Source organism: Elgaria multicarinata, chromosome 9 (assembly GCF_023053635.1).
Source record: "Elgaria multicarinata webbii isolate HBS135686 ecotype San Diego chromosome 9, rElgMul1.1.pri, whole genome shotgun sequence".
Lineage (NCBI taxonomy): Eukaryota > Metazoa > Chordata > Lepidosauria > Squamata > Anguidae > Elgaria > Elgaria multicarinata.
The window spans coordinates 22,389,615-22,407,500 of record NC_086179.1 but is presented as its reverse complement, the minus strand read 5'-3'; the positions used below and the strand labels follow the sequence as shown (position 1 = coordinate 22,407,500).

Sequence of the window (17,886 nt, the reverse complement as noted above, 5' to 3'; positions counted from 1 at the left end):
GATAATACCTGCCAGATTTGCTTCCTTGCAAGAGTGACAGTGGGATAACTTTTTAAAAAGAACAGGGGTGGTGGTGAGTATGTATTCAATATCAAGTCTTTTCTCTGTGTTTTCCTGAAAGAAAACAGTAATCTGTGCTTAAAATGCCACCTGCTCCGACAGTGATGCAGCTTGAGAGCAAAAATGTCCAGATCCCATGCATGTTTGGCAGGGAGAAAGCAGAGGCTTGAGGCTTAAACAAAACGATACCCACCTCCATGTTTAGAATTCTGAAAATTCCAGTTCTGCACCTGCCGACCACTGTCTTTGGAGTAAATGTTGTATGCCAAGCATATTATAACATAGCTTGCAGCTAGGAATCGAAATGCAGTGGGCTGTGTGTTGTTGAGTCAATATCTATGTGAAGTGGAAGTGATCAGATCTTGGAAAATCATGCATTTGACTTAAACTGTAATTGAGCCTTTTAGTTCCTTAAGGCAAAGCACAATTTGCATGTGTAGAGTTGCTAATCTCTAAGCAACACGACTGTGCTTGACATGCTTACATGGCTGTCGCTTTGAATATTGTTCTGCTGCAGTCATCGGTTTGTTCTATCTTTTTTTGGAAGGTTCCTTCCTTTTTGTAGGTTTCTGTTCTACTGGCATTTGAGAGTGCAGGTATATTAAGACACCAAAGATGTTGGTTCGTATAATATTACTCTAGACAGACAGACAGGGAGATAAATGCAATTGAGGCCAGATGGCAGAGACTGGTGACGTTGTCTGTGTTACATTGTATTTTAAGAAGCAATTGTTTTTCAAAAGCAGTCAAATTATTATCCTCTTGAGAGATCAATGGACTCGTGTGTGTGTGTGTGTATATGCATTCTGCAGCCTTCCCCAACCTGGTACCTTCCAAATATGTTCAACTACAATTTCATCATCCCCCACTAGCATGGTAGTTGTCGGGAGGGTAGCAGTTTGGGGAATGCCAACATATACTGTACAGCAAAATGGTGGGGAGGTTATTAATAAGACAGCATTCAGTCTAACAGAGCTCTTAAGGACTTAATGAGGGAGCTTTATTTGACTTGGGTACTAAGTACATTTTTAGGTCTTGCCTGTGGGTGTCTCAAGCCTGTGTAGAAGCTAATCAAAGCAGAATGGCTTGCAATAATGAAATCTCGAAGGCCACGTAAACACAACTGATTTTTGTCTGTTATAGCACCATTCATATACTGCTGGTATATTCATTTTTGTCAGCAGTACAGTTTTGTCAGCAGTACAGTTTTAGAAATGGCTAACTAATTCTTCTATCTATCTATCTATCTATCTATCTATCTATCTATCTATAGGCATAGCAGATCATAATACTAAATTTAAAACCTGAAATGCTCTAAGAGAAAACTGTCGACTGGTTTTAATCTGGCTGTCGACTAGTTAGTCTGATTTTAGACAATTAAGTTGAGTTTTAAACAGAATTTTTCGTATTATGAAGCCCCAGCGAAGGTGCCTTTTTAAGGATTCTGATGGGAAGGGACAGCTTGGGCAATATCCAGTTCAACAATTCTGCTAATATAAGTTATGTTGTGCTAGCAGTAGTGGCCTCTTGCGCAACAGCAATAGCATTTGCTGGTGTGACAGATTTTCCAGGGAAACTATTGTGCAGCAAGTGCTATTGCCATGGCGCTAGAGGCTGCTTACACTAGTGCAGCATGATTTATGTTAGTGTCGAATTGGATACTACCCTTTGTTTAAAATGTGAGAGAACTTTTGACCCAGCAAAGCGTTATTTCACATTTTACACAGCAAACCCAATTGCTGTATACTCTGGTGTGACCTGCAGCCAAATGTGGGTAGCGTACTAACTTTTGTGTACGTTTCTCTGAGAATCCAGAATTCCTGAGTCCATAAATGCAGGCTGGAAAACCCAGTGGCCTCTGGATTTTTGGACTACAGCTATCATCACCCCTGATCATTGGTCATGCTGGTTGGGGCTTATGGGAGTTGTCATCCAAAATATCTGGATTACAAGTTGCCTAACCCTGCTGTAGATACAGGTATGTTATCAGCACTTTGCATGCTGTATAAAGGGTGGAGCAGCTATAGCTTCAACTTCTATTGTAATGAGAGAGGGGCCATCTTTTAGTATTTTCTCTTTCACCCATTTTGGGAATGTCGATTATAGAGCGTTTTGTCTTAAATACAGGAAAGCTAAAATGCACTCTTGAGAGATGCTTGATTAATCTCAACGATGCCACCATTTGGATACAGCTGTACTCTCAATTAATGTGGTTTCTTAACAAGTTTGGGGTCTTTAGGATCAAAAGGCAGGGTAGAAATTTAGTAAATAACCACACTTGAGGTATAAGGTGAGCATAGAGGCTTAGAAGAGAATTCGTAATGGTTGATATTTTTTTCTTGCAGTGTCACATTGCATGCTTCTGCTTCCTCTTTTGTAGAATCTTTTGTGTTGAATTATAAACCACCTTAGACTGTCTTGGCAGAAATGCAGCACACAAATATACTTTTATGTGCAACTTTTTGCTCCACATTTGTTTTTGCTGTCCTTCTGGTTTTAGTTGTAAGTAGAGAGTATTAAAAGTTGAAATGCATTTTAATTAGACAACATTTATCCTGTGTTACAATATCACTTCCATAGCACCTTCTCAGTGTGTGAAGTGCTTTTTTGCAATTAGTTTCTCTTTTTGCTTCTTCTACATTCCATGTTGTTGCAAAGGTGTGCAGATCCCTGGGCTGCATAAAGCCATATCACAATTTGGCACCATGTTAACCCAAAGTCTATGCCAAAGATTGCTGGGGTCTGCAATGCTTACCTATATATTTAGTGTGGATAATTTTTGTGGAGAAGAGTAAAATGGTAAACAAAGTGCTGAATAATCCTATGCAAGGTCCCTGACTACTGGAAATTCAATGTTTTGGTGTTCTGACTTCCTAGATTTTTACCCACAATTTTTCATGCTCATCTTTGCTGCTCTTGAGCGCAAGAGGCCAGTTTATAAAAAATGAAAGCTTAGTTTCTTGGTATACTGAAGTCATATGGCATATAACTGATCCATCTAGCCTAATACTGTATATACCACAGGTGGGGAACCTGTGGCCCTAGAGATGTTGGATGATGGGAATTATGGTCCTTGACCATTGGCCATGCTGGCTGGGGCTGATGTGAGTCCAACACCACCCTGGAGGGCCATAGGTTGACCTTCCCTGGTATATAGCAACTGGTGGTGCTTCTTCAGGTCTTGGGCAGAGATCTTTTCAAGCCCTCCAATCTGAACAGGAGGGCTTGAAACAGGAGATGCTTCCCACAGGCATAATAGGGAAATGCTGGGGGTAAGGAGCATTTAAATTCCCAGACTCTTGTCAGGAGCTGCTTGGTCTATGTGCAGCTCCCTCATATGGTGAAACACAGTATTGCTTCCTGGCATGCAGGGCCAGCCCTACCATGAGGAACAGTGAGGCAGTTGCCTTAGGTGGGAAATTTTACCGTAATAGGGCAGCAAATTGTTAGATATCTGCCTTGTTGTATTTCCTCTTCTATGGAGAGGGAAAGGTGCTGATAACATTTTCTGCTGCATGTACCAAAAAATTCTGCTAACTTTGGGTACTGTACATCTTGACTTGGGTGAGTAGGGGCGGGGGCAACATTTGCTGCTTTGCCTCAGGCAGCAAAATATTTTGGCCTGGCCCTGCTGGCATGTAACCATCCTCCTTATGTAGGCCTTAGCTAGACCTAAGGTTTATCCTGGGATCATCCCTGCCTGCTCCCGGGATATCCTGTGTGTCATTTACAGGAACAGGGATGACCCTGGGACAATCCCGGGATAAACCTTAAGTCTAGCTAATGCCCTAGTCAGAGCACAGTGAGGAAAGCGAGTTGGTGAAACTTCAAGCGTTTCCCACATACTTGTTGGGCCCTGTCAGGCAACCCTGCCACTTACTTATGCTGTTTCTTTAGATCAGCCATGGGGAACCACCACGTCTCATGAGGCTGTTCCTCTTTAGAAATGGCCACTTTCTGAAACCACACACACTTGCCTCTGATCTTCTGTTTTCCTGTGTCTTCCTGGATACTGTAATGCAGGGGTGGCAGAAGGTAGATCTCTAGGTGTTTTGGACTTCAACTCCTAGAAGCCCTTGCCAGCATGGCCAATTGTCCAGAATGCTGGAAGTTGATGCCCAAAACATCTGGAGATCTATTCTCTGCCCACCCCTACTGTAACGTTGCCAGAACACCTGGCTTCTTCTGATTCTGAGACCTTTGGGAATCACTTGTTGAAACGTTAACATTTCTGTGTGGAGCTGCAGCCTTACAGATCCCTTCAGTGATGCTCACATGGAGACAATGACATCTGAACTGTCCCTTGGTGTGTTCCATGATTGTCTAACGTAGATAAAGCACAGTCCATTTGGAACATCAACATAAACTTTCTGAAGTGAATGGGAGGGAAGGAACCAACAGTGCCCGTGCGTTAGCGCTGTTGACGTTGCGCTTGTGGAAACCAATACTTGTGCAGTGCCAACAACCTAGAAAGCACTATTTACATTGTGCAAGCATTGGTTTCCACTAGTGCAACATCAGTAGCACTAACGCATGGGCACTGTTGGATCATCCCCAACGTTTTTGGAACTGCATCGAAGATCCATTCATTTCAGTAGCATTTTGGCACTAGAATTTCCTAGTAGACTGAGCTTTGCACGAACGTGTGTCTCTAACATTCATTGTCCTGTCCTTTGTCCTCCATCGACAGCCAGCGGGTGTAAGAAAATCATGCAAACTTCATGGTGCATGTCTCTCTCTCCTTTTTTTTTTTAACCATGTTTTTGTGTGTCTGCATTTTCTGTTCATTTTGTTCACACGTGCTTTTTGTTTCTGTTATGTTATGTAGTCTTATACCAGTGGCTAGAAAACGATCTCCATGGCAAGAGCTCAGATACTGCAAACAGAACATCAGGTAAAAACAAAGAGGCGGGGTGGGCAGCTTACTAATACAAACTTTAGGTTTTCTGTACCCACTTTCATCTTGTAGCTCTGCTTGATTTCAATTAAACACTTTCCCTCTGATTGGTAACTTTAAATTTTGATCAGCACTCAGTAATTATATTCCTTTTCCATTACCCTGTAGTTTTTGTATGGCAGATGTGATTATCTGTCAGAAGAGAATTGAATTTTTCTTCACTCTAGTAATAGGTGCTGCTTGCATTAGCATCCCCCTCCCAGGCAAAATGCATGCAGGAGGTCATTAAAATTATTTATTTATTTATTTTTATAAGCATTTAACTCCTCACTGTTCAACACAAATTCCCAGAGTAGTTTCCGAGTTAAAAAAAGAGTTAAAAATAATAACAGTTATAGCAAAACAACAACCGCCTGATCTGATAAAAAAAAAAAAACAAATTAAAAATGAAATCTAAAAGGCCCAAGCGTGGGGGGAAGCTTTTCGTTCAGCACTGAAAAGATGATAAATTTGGAGCCAGCTGGTCCTCTCTAGGGAGAGAGGTCCAAAGCTGGGGTGCTATCACAAGAAAGGCCCTGTTTACAGTGACCGTCTGCCTCACCTCAGATAGCAGTGGGACCTGGAGAAAGGCCTCTAAGGCAAATTTTAATACATGGGCAAGATCATTTGGGAGGAAGCATGGAAGATTAAGTTATCGTGAAGGCTACTAGGCAAACCTTCAGGATTAAAAGTAGCATGCTTTTGAATATAATTTTCTGGGGAATAGCGGGAAAGGATTATTGCCCTCATGTCCTGTTTGAGGGTTTTCCAGAGGCACCTGGCTGGCTACTGTGGTAAACAAGTTGGTGGACCTTTGGATCTGAACCAACAGGGCTCCTCTTGTGTTTATATGAAACAGTCTGTGAGGTGCCTGGGTGCTAAATTGTTTAGGGCTTTATAGGTCAATACTAGTACTTTAAGAGAAAAGGACTTTGTCAATGTGGAGGCAAGGCTAACCAGCCTAAAAGAAGTCAAACCCCTACTTAAGACTGAGTCACAACCTGCTCCTTGTTAAAGCAATCTAAAGACAAGCTTGTCTGGCCTCCAGCCCTAGCAATCCTTGGAGCTCTCCATGGTGCTATCCTATTCCTGTTCCTGCCACCATAGGGAACCTGACTTGGCCCAGACCTTGGTGAAAACCTGATCCATAGTGGGCAGCCTTTAACCCAAGCCTTACCAGTGTCCAATGTTGCCTCAGTGTGACAGATGCAAAATAAAACACGTTTGCACAAATCAGTTTGCTATGTTCTGATACAAGGGCAAACTGTGGTTTGACACAAATTAGAAGCAGAAGCTTCTAATCTCATGTGTGGAGAAGGAAAGGAGGGGGTATATAAGCCTAAGGTTCACTGTGGCTCATTCTCATGACAACAAACAATGGTTTGTTACATCTAAACTAGGCCTAATGCTCTTTTCTGTGTTCTTACATAGCCCAAAAATATAGGTGATGAAAGGGCATCTATCTATCGAGAGAAAGCTGGTTCACTAAGAAATGCTGAACCAATTTAATTAGAATTGACAGTTGACAAAGATGGCTGCCATGACATACACGTGTGTAGAATCCCCCTAACTCAGTTAGAGATATTTTTATATGCGATGTGTGGCAGACTGCATTTCAACAGAATTTGTAACTAACTATAAACCTAAATGCCAGAGGCTGGAGATAAGTAGAATAAGAGGAGATTTCTGTTTTTAATTAGCATTCTATTTGTGTAGTTATTGCACACATTTTAAATACTCCCAACCTCCAGCTTTTCAGAACTAACTTTTCTAACTCATTTTTAAGAATATTGGCAGTGTTGGATCAGTCCATAGGTCCATCCAGTCCAGCATTGTATGCTGATAGGAAGTCCAGCAGCAGGAAATTCGTGCACTAGCCTCCTCCTGCTCATCTTCCCCAGTCACCTGGTATTCAGAAGCATGCTGATAACCATCATGACTAGTAGCCATTGAGAGCCTTCTCCTCCATAAAGGTTAAAGTAAGCAGCAGTTATCCTGTTTAGATAATTATCCTGTTCATTATGGCTTAGCATGTCATGTGAACCATGACTTAGCATGTCATGTGAACCATTCCTACCCATGGTGGCTACATAACCATGGTTTAAGCACACCCGCTAACCATTTGCTGCAAAAGGGTTAGCAGTCTAACTATGGCTTCGCGTGTTGTGTGAACAGGCCCATTATAGTTTTATATTAAGGTTATTTTTATCCTGAAACTATATTGTGAATAAGAGCCCTGAAACACTATTTCCTACTTATCCAAGAACATCTTATAATGAAACTTTATTTAACAGCTTAATGGAGACCATTTAGAACCCCAAATAAAGTGGAGATGTGTTAACTTAACAGCAGCACCCATTACACTTTGTAATGCATACATACATGTGAATTACACTGGATTTTGCAGGCAAACTGCAGATAGGAACGAATCAATTTTAAATGTAAGCTTTCTTGCATTGTACCTGTACCATGAAATGTTTACTAAAATACTGAATCGCTGCAAAACTGTACTCACATCAGTTATATGTGATTAATACCATTATCCTTTTCTCTTAACTTTTCGTGCTGCTGTTTTTGTAGTGCAATCTTATGCTTGTTATTCAGAAGTAAGTCCCATTTGCTCAATGGGATTTTTCTCCCTAGAAAGTGTGTTTAAGAGTGCAGCCTTAGCCATTTTAGGAACTTTGGTCTGCTTTGTGCATTCTTTAAGAATGTAATGTGACCAAAGTACCTGCATAACTTAGGCATATGTTTGCCAGGAAGCCAGGATATATACTTAATGGCAGACCTGGGTTTGCTACTGCATAATTTGTGAAAGAGTCCTATATATGTATACTCTAGAAAGGAATTAAGCTCTGCAATACTTCACTTGTCAACAGAAGCGCACTGTGTCTTATATTGGACTGTTCCATTTGATTTATTGGAGAATGTTTAGTATACACAATAGGGAACCTCCATGTTCATATGGGACATTGTTTCCGTTGAGGAACAGGACAGCCCCTATATGTACAGAAATCCACATGGGTACCAAAGCCACCGAACTATGGTGATGGATGCTCTTTTCAGATAATATTTCAATAGTCCTGGAAGGAGAAGTTCAGAAGCTTTAGCTTCTTGTATTCCTTTAGCCATGGTTTGTTGTGTCATCTGATGGAATAAACTGCGATTAACATTTATTATAACTTGAAACAAGCCAGCTTCCAACTGTGGTTTTTAAAGCTGGCTTGTTTGAACTAGCCATAGTCAAGATTATCCACAATTCCCAGTTTGGATAATATGGAAAGTCCTTAGCCATGCAGGAGGAGGGGAGGGATGAACACTCAAAATCAAGGCTCACTGTGGCTTGTTCCTGCTTATGCACATCACACTAAACCATGGTGGCCATTATCTTTCAGGCTATTTCCCTTGATCAGTATAATATTCAGGTTAGTTTTTAAGAATATTGCTAAATTAGATCTTGTCCATACTGGATGTGATTTATTTGGGGGAAATACTGTAATAAGAGAATTCATAACATTGAAAGCTTGCAGTAAGTCATGCAGTTTTACATATCTTGTCAGGATGGTTTTAACAAACTAAACGCTTTCTCCTCTCCTCTTCTCCTTCACTTTGCATGTCTATCAGCTTCATAATTAAATGTCAGCCTTTATAATAATTTTTTGGGGAAAGCATCACTGTGGACTTGTCTCTAGTGTACTTCATCTTTGTCACAATCATCAGTGGTGATTGCATTAGGGAGCCTTGCATTAGATTCCCTGAAACTAAATCTTTCTAATTTTTGTTAGAGGAAAGCTCCTGCTTTTATATTTGCCTAACTTATTTTACCTAATAAACATAGGTATTATGAAGGTAAGTAATGCATATATTCACAATTTTTTTTCCTAAGAGTCTACTTAGTTGTATTTTTTTCCCTCAGCTTTATTTTCATATAAGCAGAATATCACAACATTCATATAATACATCTTACTGGCATTGCACCCATTATTATTTTTATTATGCTAAGTCAGTAGTGCCTAATTCTTTGCAAACCAATTAACTGGTTTCTTTACACCATTCATCTAGATCGGAGTGGGGAACTTGTAACCTTCCAGATGTTTTGGCCTACAACTCTCACCAGCCCTTACCCTTGGTCATGCTGGCTAGGCCTGATAGGAGTTGTGGCCCTCCAGATGTTTTGATCTGCAAATTGCCCAGCCTGATCTAGAAGCTTGTTCTCCAGTAATTTCTAGGCCTGTTGCTGTAGAACAACAAATGGATGAAATCCTCTCTTTGATTATTACATGTTCTACAGTTCCCATCGGTCTATTTATCTATTAGGCTTAGAGTGCAACTCTAAGAGTGTTGTTAATTTATAGCAGTTCTCCCTCAGATTAAATATTTGCTGCCATTCCAAAGAGAACTCTATTTATTTATTTTTTAAAAATCCATATTAAGATAATTCCTCCGTCTTACTGTGTTTGTCTCTTTCTTGCCTCTGCCTACAATGGGCTTTTTAATTCTGATGTTTTGTCAAACCTCACCATTATTTCATGCCTAGTTCCTAAAGCAATTTCAAATTTGGAGATACTGAAACTGGGTTTAGTTTCATTTGTTCTTTTTATTAGTGCATCATAAGATAAAATGTCCTACAATGCTGGGACTTTTTTCTGTCTAAACATGCATAGGATTGTGCCTTTAGCTGCATTTTCATTTCTATGGATAGTCTGCCATGAACACAGTCCGCATGTACCTCCAACCTGGTTTTGTGTGGTTACAAGGCTCACTAGAATTCTGACAAATTAGGTTTTAACTTTTTTCTTTAATGTCATCTGTAGCCTTTTCTTGGTTTCTGGAATGAGCTTAAGCATAGTTCACAAAGGCTCATAAAGCAAAAGAAATCACAAACCCCCAACCCAAAACATGAATTTGAGCACATGATGTTATGTCAAGGCTACAATCTGGATATGGCTGGATATGGTTGACACTCCGCTGAGATGGGGGGTGAGGGTTAGAGAGAATTGATCCCAGCTTCCTAAACAGTCATATATGAAGTCTGGAGTTATCATCTGAATTGGACTATTCAGTCATGTTTTAAAGGCTTAGAAATAGACAGGACTTTGCCTCTATCAGCAAGCTTCCATAGAGAGAATATTCCACAAGTGAAAAAAAGCCCTCTCCAGGTCACCACACACCTCATTTCAAAAGACAGGTCCAACCACAGAAGGACTTCCTCTGAAAACCTCAACGCCCTAGCAGGCTCCTGTGGTAAAATGTGATCCCCTCTAGTATCCAAGTTCTAAGCTGTATAGTCTTAATTTTCAGGCCTTTGTCACTGCTAGGGCAGTCTTCTTTCTCTCCTTTCCTATCCTGTACGCTTGCTCTTTCTCTCCCCTCCACTCCTTTGGCTTGCTATTTCCCCCTCCCTCCCAGCCTCTAGTCTCACAATTTTCTCCTTCCACCCCTCTTTAGTTAACTTTTGACTAGCCAGGTCCCTTTTGACCAGCCACATCCTCCACAGCAGCCATTTTGTGAGTGGTGCCCACAGCAGTTTCTGAAATTTCCAAAAAGTGCCCACAGGTCCCAAAAGATTGGGGAGACCCCTATTATAGCGACTCAAACAAACTTCTGGAGAAAGTGCGAACAGCTCCCTATCATATTCAGCTTTTAGGACTGCCTTGTTGAGCCACGAAGAGGACCTTTTTGCACTAGCTGTTTCTCAAGCAGTCAGATGTGAGCACCGCTTCTTGTTCATGGAGAATTGAGCCCCAGAAACCCATTTCTCACAATTTGTTTGCAACAGGCATAGAATATCATGGAAGCCTTAATGGATCCCTTTTTCCTTTTATTGATTTGCTACTAGGACTGATATTAGACTGCTACCTATCTAAACTATAAGTTAAAGGTCTAGGTACCTTTAACCTATAGTTTAGTTTACTATACCTTTAGCTATAGGTTCTTATACACCAACTTGAGCAATAGTATAACTCGCCAACCTGGACAAGATCTACACCTTGTGTCAAATCATTACAATACCATCATGGTAAAGTGACACACAATGGCATTTGTTGCAGTATTTGGGATTATGTGGAATAAAAAGCTGGATATATACTACCATGAAAGCGGTATATGGAATTTGGAATGTGTCCCAACAGTTATCATTGCACTTCAATACCGCTATAAAACAGTAGTGTAGATCAAACCCTGGATTGTTGCCTTTCTAGATGAGCTATTGATGATTTAGCTTTTAAAATTGTTTGTTTTTCAGTACTGTGTTTAGTATCTCATTCATTTATTACATTTGCAGACCAGCAATGTTAACCTAAAGCATGTAAAAAAGAATTAAAATGTAATATAATAGCAAATACAACTTTGTAGAATCCCTTCTCTCAGGAGAATAACAACATTTTCCACTAATTTGCACTGAGGTCATAAAAGCTTAGCAACCCTTTCGGTGATACGAAAGGACACATCCCTTAAACAAATTAATACCAAACTTGTGGAGTTACTTCCACAAAAGGCTGTTAATAATGGGGAAATTAGCTTCTTTCTGCACTCCTGATACATATTACAATACAAAAGAACATGTTCAACAGTTTCTATTGTGCCAGCACCACAGGGACATATCTGTGAATGAAGGAATGGGGTTGGGGGAATATTGTGCACCTCCATAAGTCCTTTAACCTTTCTCCCCTTTTCCGAAAAGAGAAGCTGGCTAAGTAAAAACAGTGGTGTGCTCTCCCTCTGCATTCACTTCCATTCAATCAAATGTTCAATAGCCCGGATGATATACATTTTAAAAAATAATAATTTATCAGGGTGACTATTGTTGCTTCTTAATTTGTTGCAGGAGAAAATTTTGACCAGAGCCCCATAAGAAGAACATTCAAGTCAAAGGTCTTGGCTCACTATCCCCAGAACATAGAGTGGAACCCCTTTGATCAAGATGCAGTCAACATGGTATGTAGCGATGACTCCTCTTCAGAAGACGTTATTTCTTCCTTGATCCCTTAGCAGGAAGGCCTCTTTCACTTGCATGCTTCGGTCTTCCTTCCCGCCCATCTCCTTGAGCAATGCTGTTTTGGGATTTTGTGTAAAGGTCATTTATCAGCGCTCCCTAGCTAGCATGGCCCATGGCTGGCTGGGGGTGTTGGGAGTTGCAGTTGAACTCACATGGAGGGCACCTGATTGGGGAAGGTTGTTGTATATCAACTTGCAGACTGTTCCTACACACATACACACCATGCATGCATAGGATTGTAACGTAATTTTTTAGCAGAAAAGGTTTGGATTATGCTGCCATCAATTGCTTTATTGGCTTGTAGATTTTCAGAAAAATGTAGAATAACTTTTAATAGTTAAAGGTTGTTACACTGAATGAGTTTTCTACTTGATTTAAAAAACTTTATGAAGGGTTCTTTTAAAAAGAACATACATCTTGGCCATATATAAGCCTCCTCTCTGCCCTATATTTTCTCCTCTTGATCACTCCCAGCTCCAGCCCTCATTTCCTAGTCTTCCCTTGTTTTCTTGGCCTGCTGGCTTGCCAAAGCTCTCACCTTGCCCTTTCCCAGGCGCCTATTTCTACTTTTTCTTCCCAAGACACTGCAGCTTGACCTGGCTCTAAGAGCAGCTCAACCGACAGCAGCCAGAAAGCCTTCACAAAACTCTGCTTCTCCATGACATCAGGACAGTTCAGCCAATCACTGTCAGAGGCTTCATCATTAAAAACAACAACAGCCTTAGTGCATTGCAATATAGTTCTACGCAACATATAAAATGATGCAGTTAAGGAATTGCTGAAACCCATAACTTGAACTGTATATGCCCATGAAGCCCTTATTTCTTCTCCTGTTCCCCAAATCTTGTTCATTGCAAAATGGTGTCATTTTAAGGAACGGGGGAGGTAAGATGGGAATAAAAGCCTCACTTAAGGGAATATTTTCCTCCTAACAATAACCAAGAGGCAGATGCTGGCCTTTGTTGCTCTTTTTTTCTTCTATATTAGTTTTGTCATCGCCTTGTATTTTGGTCTGCTATTTTTATAAATAGCAATAGGTGATCTTCCTTGCAGGAAAATGCACAAGCTTTTTTGAAGGTTAATCCATGGGAGCATTCTGTTGTTGCTAGATGCTAAATGAACTGCAGATGGCTTCTGAAAAATACGGTTCATGGAAGAAGGAGAGAGAAGAGAAATTCTTTTTTCAGAAACTGCAGCTCTTCAGTTCTTCTTACTGAACTACACAGGATGTCACAAGTATTAAAACTGCTGGTTCTTCCATTCTACTGTTCAGTCTCGGGGAATGTCACAGTGACTTACACGGGGAGATGTGGGTCTCTCATGCTTCTCCTGTTCATCAGTAGTACTGGCACTTTCCCCCCCCCCCCACGTCCTTTCTATCTTACATTTAAAGATTTGGCAGAACACTCTTGTGGATTTTAAGGCCTATGTGCATGGTCAGTGCTATTAGAGGATGACGGTGGACAAGTGTTACCCTGAAAAATGACTTAATTCTCTCCCCATCCCCTGATCCACTCCCTACTTCCAGTATATTTTCAGGTGGAGTTGAAGCTGTTGAACAATCAGATGTGTGTTATTCCTACCCTACAACAGCTCACATATAAGATGCAAAAAATTTCCTTGCTTTTTCTTTGCTCTCCTGGGGGGCAGAGCCTAGGGGAGATCAGTGTCAAGTGCCCAGCCCGGGGTCTCTCTTTGTGATCGATCAGATTGGATTTATTATGCAAACTCCAGTCAGATCAACAGTGCCTCAGGTTCCATTCGGAACCCACAAGCAGCTGTGAGGTCTCTAGACAGCTTTGAATAATATGATAACACTTAGGCTACAAGCAACTCCCTTTGGTTAATTACCTAAGTCAGTTGCAACAAAAACTGGTGCCAGCGCTCTCTTCAACAGCCTGAGTGGCTGGTTAAGCCCCTCTCGTAAAGTGGGTCTTTCTAGAGGGGACCTTCCCTGGATGGTCAGCATTTTGGAACATGTCATGAGTTGATGTTGCTCCTCTCACTTAGCCTGACATCTTAACCTGGGATCTCGTACTTCTAACTCCTCTGCCTGTTCAGGCATTCTCGCAGGTGAAGAGGGCCCTGGCTGGTTACTTTCCAACTGACTTCCTCGCTTTTGTGCAGTCCCCCCCTCCCATTCTAAAAGCTGTGTACCAGGCAGTAAGACTTAGGGCATGTCTACACCATAGGGTGTAGAGGCCCAGTATTGGGCAAAAGGCGGGATACAAATATAATAATAATAATAATAATAATAATAATAATAATAATAATAGATGGGAGAGGATCGCAGACTTACCTGCTTCCAGGATCCTCCCCCCAGTGTCTTGACAGCCGTGTGACGTCCCGGAAGTAAGGAGGGAAGTCGCGGCTCCACCAAGAAAGTAAGTTACAAAACACACAACGAACCTGCTCCACCACCCCACCACCCCTGATGGGCACGGACTGCCCCAGTGCAGCTTCATGCCCATTTTAAGAGCTGCGCTATTCATGGGGAGGAAGGGACGACCCGGGAGCAGTGGCCACACGGCCCGTACTCCTCGGAATGGTCCCAGGACTGCGGAAAAATCAGGTTTTCCACAGTTCCCGATAATCTGTTTCAATATAAACTTTTCAGTTGCATGATGGGTACATCACAAATGACAGATCTGAACTTGAGCACCATTTTTGCAGCCTTCTTTTCCCACCTTTTTAAAAATAAATAGCTAGATATATTAATTCAGAACATAAAATACCTTGTCAACATTCTAGGACATCACTTCCAAGAGATGTGTATGTAGATTAGTGGTTTTTACTATGTTGGTTGCTGAAAACAGCTATGCTTCCACTACCAAATTTAATAAGAACATATGTTTATTTGTATATAGTTGCTGCAAAGAGGTATGTGGAACCATGATAGGGCTTTTGTTTTTAGCATTCTTAAAGCTGTAGCGTTCAGCTTTAGGTTGTTGAAACATAGCTCTTTACTGATACGTTCTGCCCAATTTTTTAAAATTATGTGATCCCCACTCCTTGCTAAGAAAATAGTTTTGCTTTATTTTGTTAGCTTCTTTATTGAGGTAGTCACAGCTAATGCACGAGGCTGTAAATGAATTTATGAACAGTGGCAAAAAGCCATTGCCGTATAATCGTGCAAAGTCATTCTGTTAGCTTTGTAAAAATGCAAATTAAGGCAATGTCCTTTTCAGATTGAGGCTGGGAATCTAATTTTTAAGAGTGCAGATTTTAATTAAGTGGTTTAACAAGATGGCTGCTTCCTCCCGTTTCCTTGTTTCTTGTTAATAATCACAATAAACACAGTCTGCCTAGGGGCATCTCCTGTGCAAATCTCTTGAATCAAATAGGAAACTATACAGTTGTGTGCTCTTAAGACATTGTTTTGGGTCGTGCATAAGAATGTTCTAGGTGAATTGGATTGTCTGCTGATGTGTGTGTGTGTGTGTATTTTCCCTCCCTCTTCTTCCCACAGTTATGTATGCCCAAAGGGCTGTCTTTCAGGACTCAAACTGATAACAGAGACCCCCAGTTCCACTCGTTCATTATTACCCGGGAAGATGGTTCCCGTACGTACGGGTTTGTCCTCACGTTTTATGAGGAGGTCACAAGCAAGCAAATTTGTACGGCCATGCAAACGCTTTATCAAATGCACAACGCAGAGCAGTGCAGTAGTGTCTGTGCCTCGTCCTCGTGCAGCATGGACTCCCTGGCCAGCAGCCTTGATGATGGCGACTCCACATCGCTGGCCAAGATGCAGCGCTACAACTCGTATGACATCAACAGGGATACGCTCTATGTCTCGAAGTGTATTTGCCTCATTGCTCCCCTGCCTTTCATGCAAGCCTGCAAGAAGTTCCTCATCCAGCTTTACAAGGCCGTCACTTCTCAGCAACCCCCGCCTTTACCCTTGGAGAGCTACATCCATAACATTCTTTACGAAGTGCCCCTTCCACCCCCAGGGAGGTCACTGAAATTGTATGGGGTGTATGAACCTATAGTTTGCCAGAGACCTGGTCCTAATGAACTCCCTCTGTCTGACTATGCTCTCCGTGAAGCCTTCGAACTGCTGGGCCTGGAGAACCTCATTCAGGTTTTTACATGTGTTCTCCTAGAAATGCAGATCCTTCTTTATTCTCAAGGTAAGCAGACTTCTTCTAATCTAATCAGGTTGTTGACTTGTCTTGCCAAAATATTGATACTTCCACAAATAATAATAATGGGATGGTGTTGGTTAAAAGAGAATAAAAAGGGTTTATGGGTTGAAAGCCCATAAAAAGAGAAAGAAAGGTGTTCTGAAGTCTCAGGCTGGGATTATTGTAGGGTTTTTTAAAAAGATATTGTCTTGTTTTAATTGCTCATATTTATTTCTAGTCATAGCTAGTAGTCAAAGTGGTTTAGAACATAAGAAGAGCCATGCTGGGTCAGACCAAGGGTCCACCTAGTCCAGCACTCTGTTCACACAATGGCCAATTAGCTGTTGACCAGGAATTCAGAAGCAGGACACAAGTGTAACAACACCCTCTCACCCATGTTCCCCAATAAATGGTGTACATTGGTTGGAGGTAGCACATAGCCATCAGGACTAGTAGCCATTGATAGCCTTCTCCTCCCTGTATTTATCTAATTCCCTTTTAAAGCCATCCAAATTGGTGGCCATGGTAGCAAATTCTATAGCTTAACTTTGCGCTGTGTGAAGAAGTATTTCCTTTTATCTGTCCTGAATCTCCCACCATTCAGCTTCTGGAGATGACCCTGGGTTCTAGTATTTTGAGAGAGTTAGAAAAATGTCTCCCTATCCACATTCTCCACACCATACATAGTTTTGTACACTTCTATCATGTCTGCTCTTAGCCTCCTTTTTTTCCAAGCTAAACAATCCCAACTTTCCTTCATAGGGGAGATGCTCTGGTCCCTTGAACATTTTAGTTGCCCTGTTCCTTTATTCATACCTTGATCTTTCCATAATATAATTGACAACCTAATACTGCTTGTCTCCAAAATGCTACAATATTGAATAGAGAGGGAGACAGTGAAGGTAATGGCAGAGGGGCAGGCAGGTAACACAGAGAGAACTTGCTCTGTTTGCCATAGGTGAAGCCCCTTTTGCCCTAAAAGTGATTTATAAATACGAATAACAGTATCCCCAAGACTATAATGATAATACTTCCAAGAGTATTCCTCCTTGTCTGTAATTACGTTTTAATTGTGATAAAACTAACAAAAGCAAGTGTTCCTCCTCACCCCAAAGAACCAATCGAAAGTCACCAGACAAATCCTTTTGTAACAGGCAGGATGATCTGTATTCTGTTACAAATTTAGTCTAAAGCTCAACTTAAAGATAGGCCATCAGTACAGAAGGCAATGTCTGTCTCCCCAGAAAATTATAACCTTCAGGAACAGAGCAGATTCTGAGGGGAAGTTTTATTTATATTTTGGGCAATAACCCTTTTAACTGCTGTGCTCAAGACATTACCCTCCAGTATTCTTTCTGACACATTTTAAATAGCTTCCTAAAGTCTTCTGCTCTTTTGAAAGCAATTACCTCAGCGTCTAAACTGGCTTCTATATGTGAATTTCTGTGCTGCCCCTAGAAGGTTTAAAACTGCTTTAAATATATAGGTTTTCCAAATGCCTAAGAAGATTGTAATGAATTTTGGGTGGCGGTGACAGCAGGAAGTAGTGTTCCAACAATTGCAAAATAATCCTGTTCTGAGGCTGTTAATACAACTTCCTGAGGATCAGTAACACAATGCTACTGGCACAAGATTGGTATCGGAGACAGGGTGAATTAAATTGTTGGCTCTGCAGAAACTAAGAAATCGGTTTTGGATGTGTGCCTGCAAGCAATTTAAGCAAGAATCTGGTTCTTCCTGGTCTTGCAGTTGAAGTCTTTTTC

At 41.2% G+C, this 17,886-nt stretch overlaps 1 protein-coding gene across 2 annotated transcripts in view; it reads left to right on the top strand.

Annotated features, from left to right (window-relative positions):
- The window catches only part of DENND5B (DENN domain containing 5B), a 132,504-nt gene that overhangs the window by 56,081 nt on the left and 58,537 nt on the right, over nt 1-17,886 (top strand). The window contains exons 2-4 of one of the 2 annotated variants that reach the window (XM_063134955.1): nt 4,889-4,954; nt 11,823-11,932; nt 15,463-16,129. In XM_063134955.1, coding sequence (XP_062991025.1) covers nt 4,889-4,954; nt 11,823-11,932; nt 15,463-16,129 — 843 coding nt within the window. The remainder of the gene's footprint in view (nt 1-4,888; nt 4,955-11,822; nt 11,933-15,462; nt 16,130-17,886) is intronic. The other variant, XM_063134956.1, reaches the window with a different exon arrangement.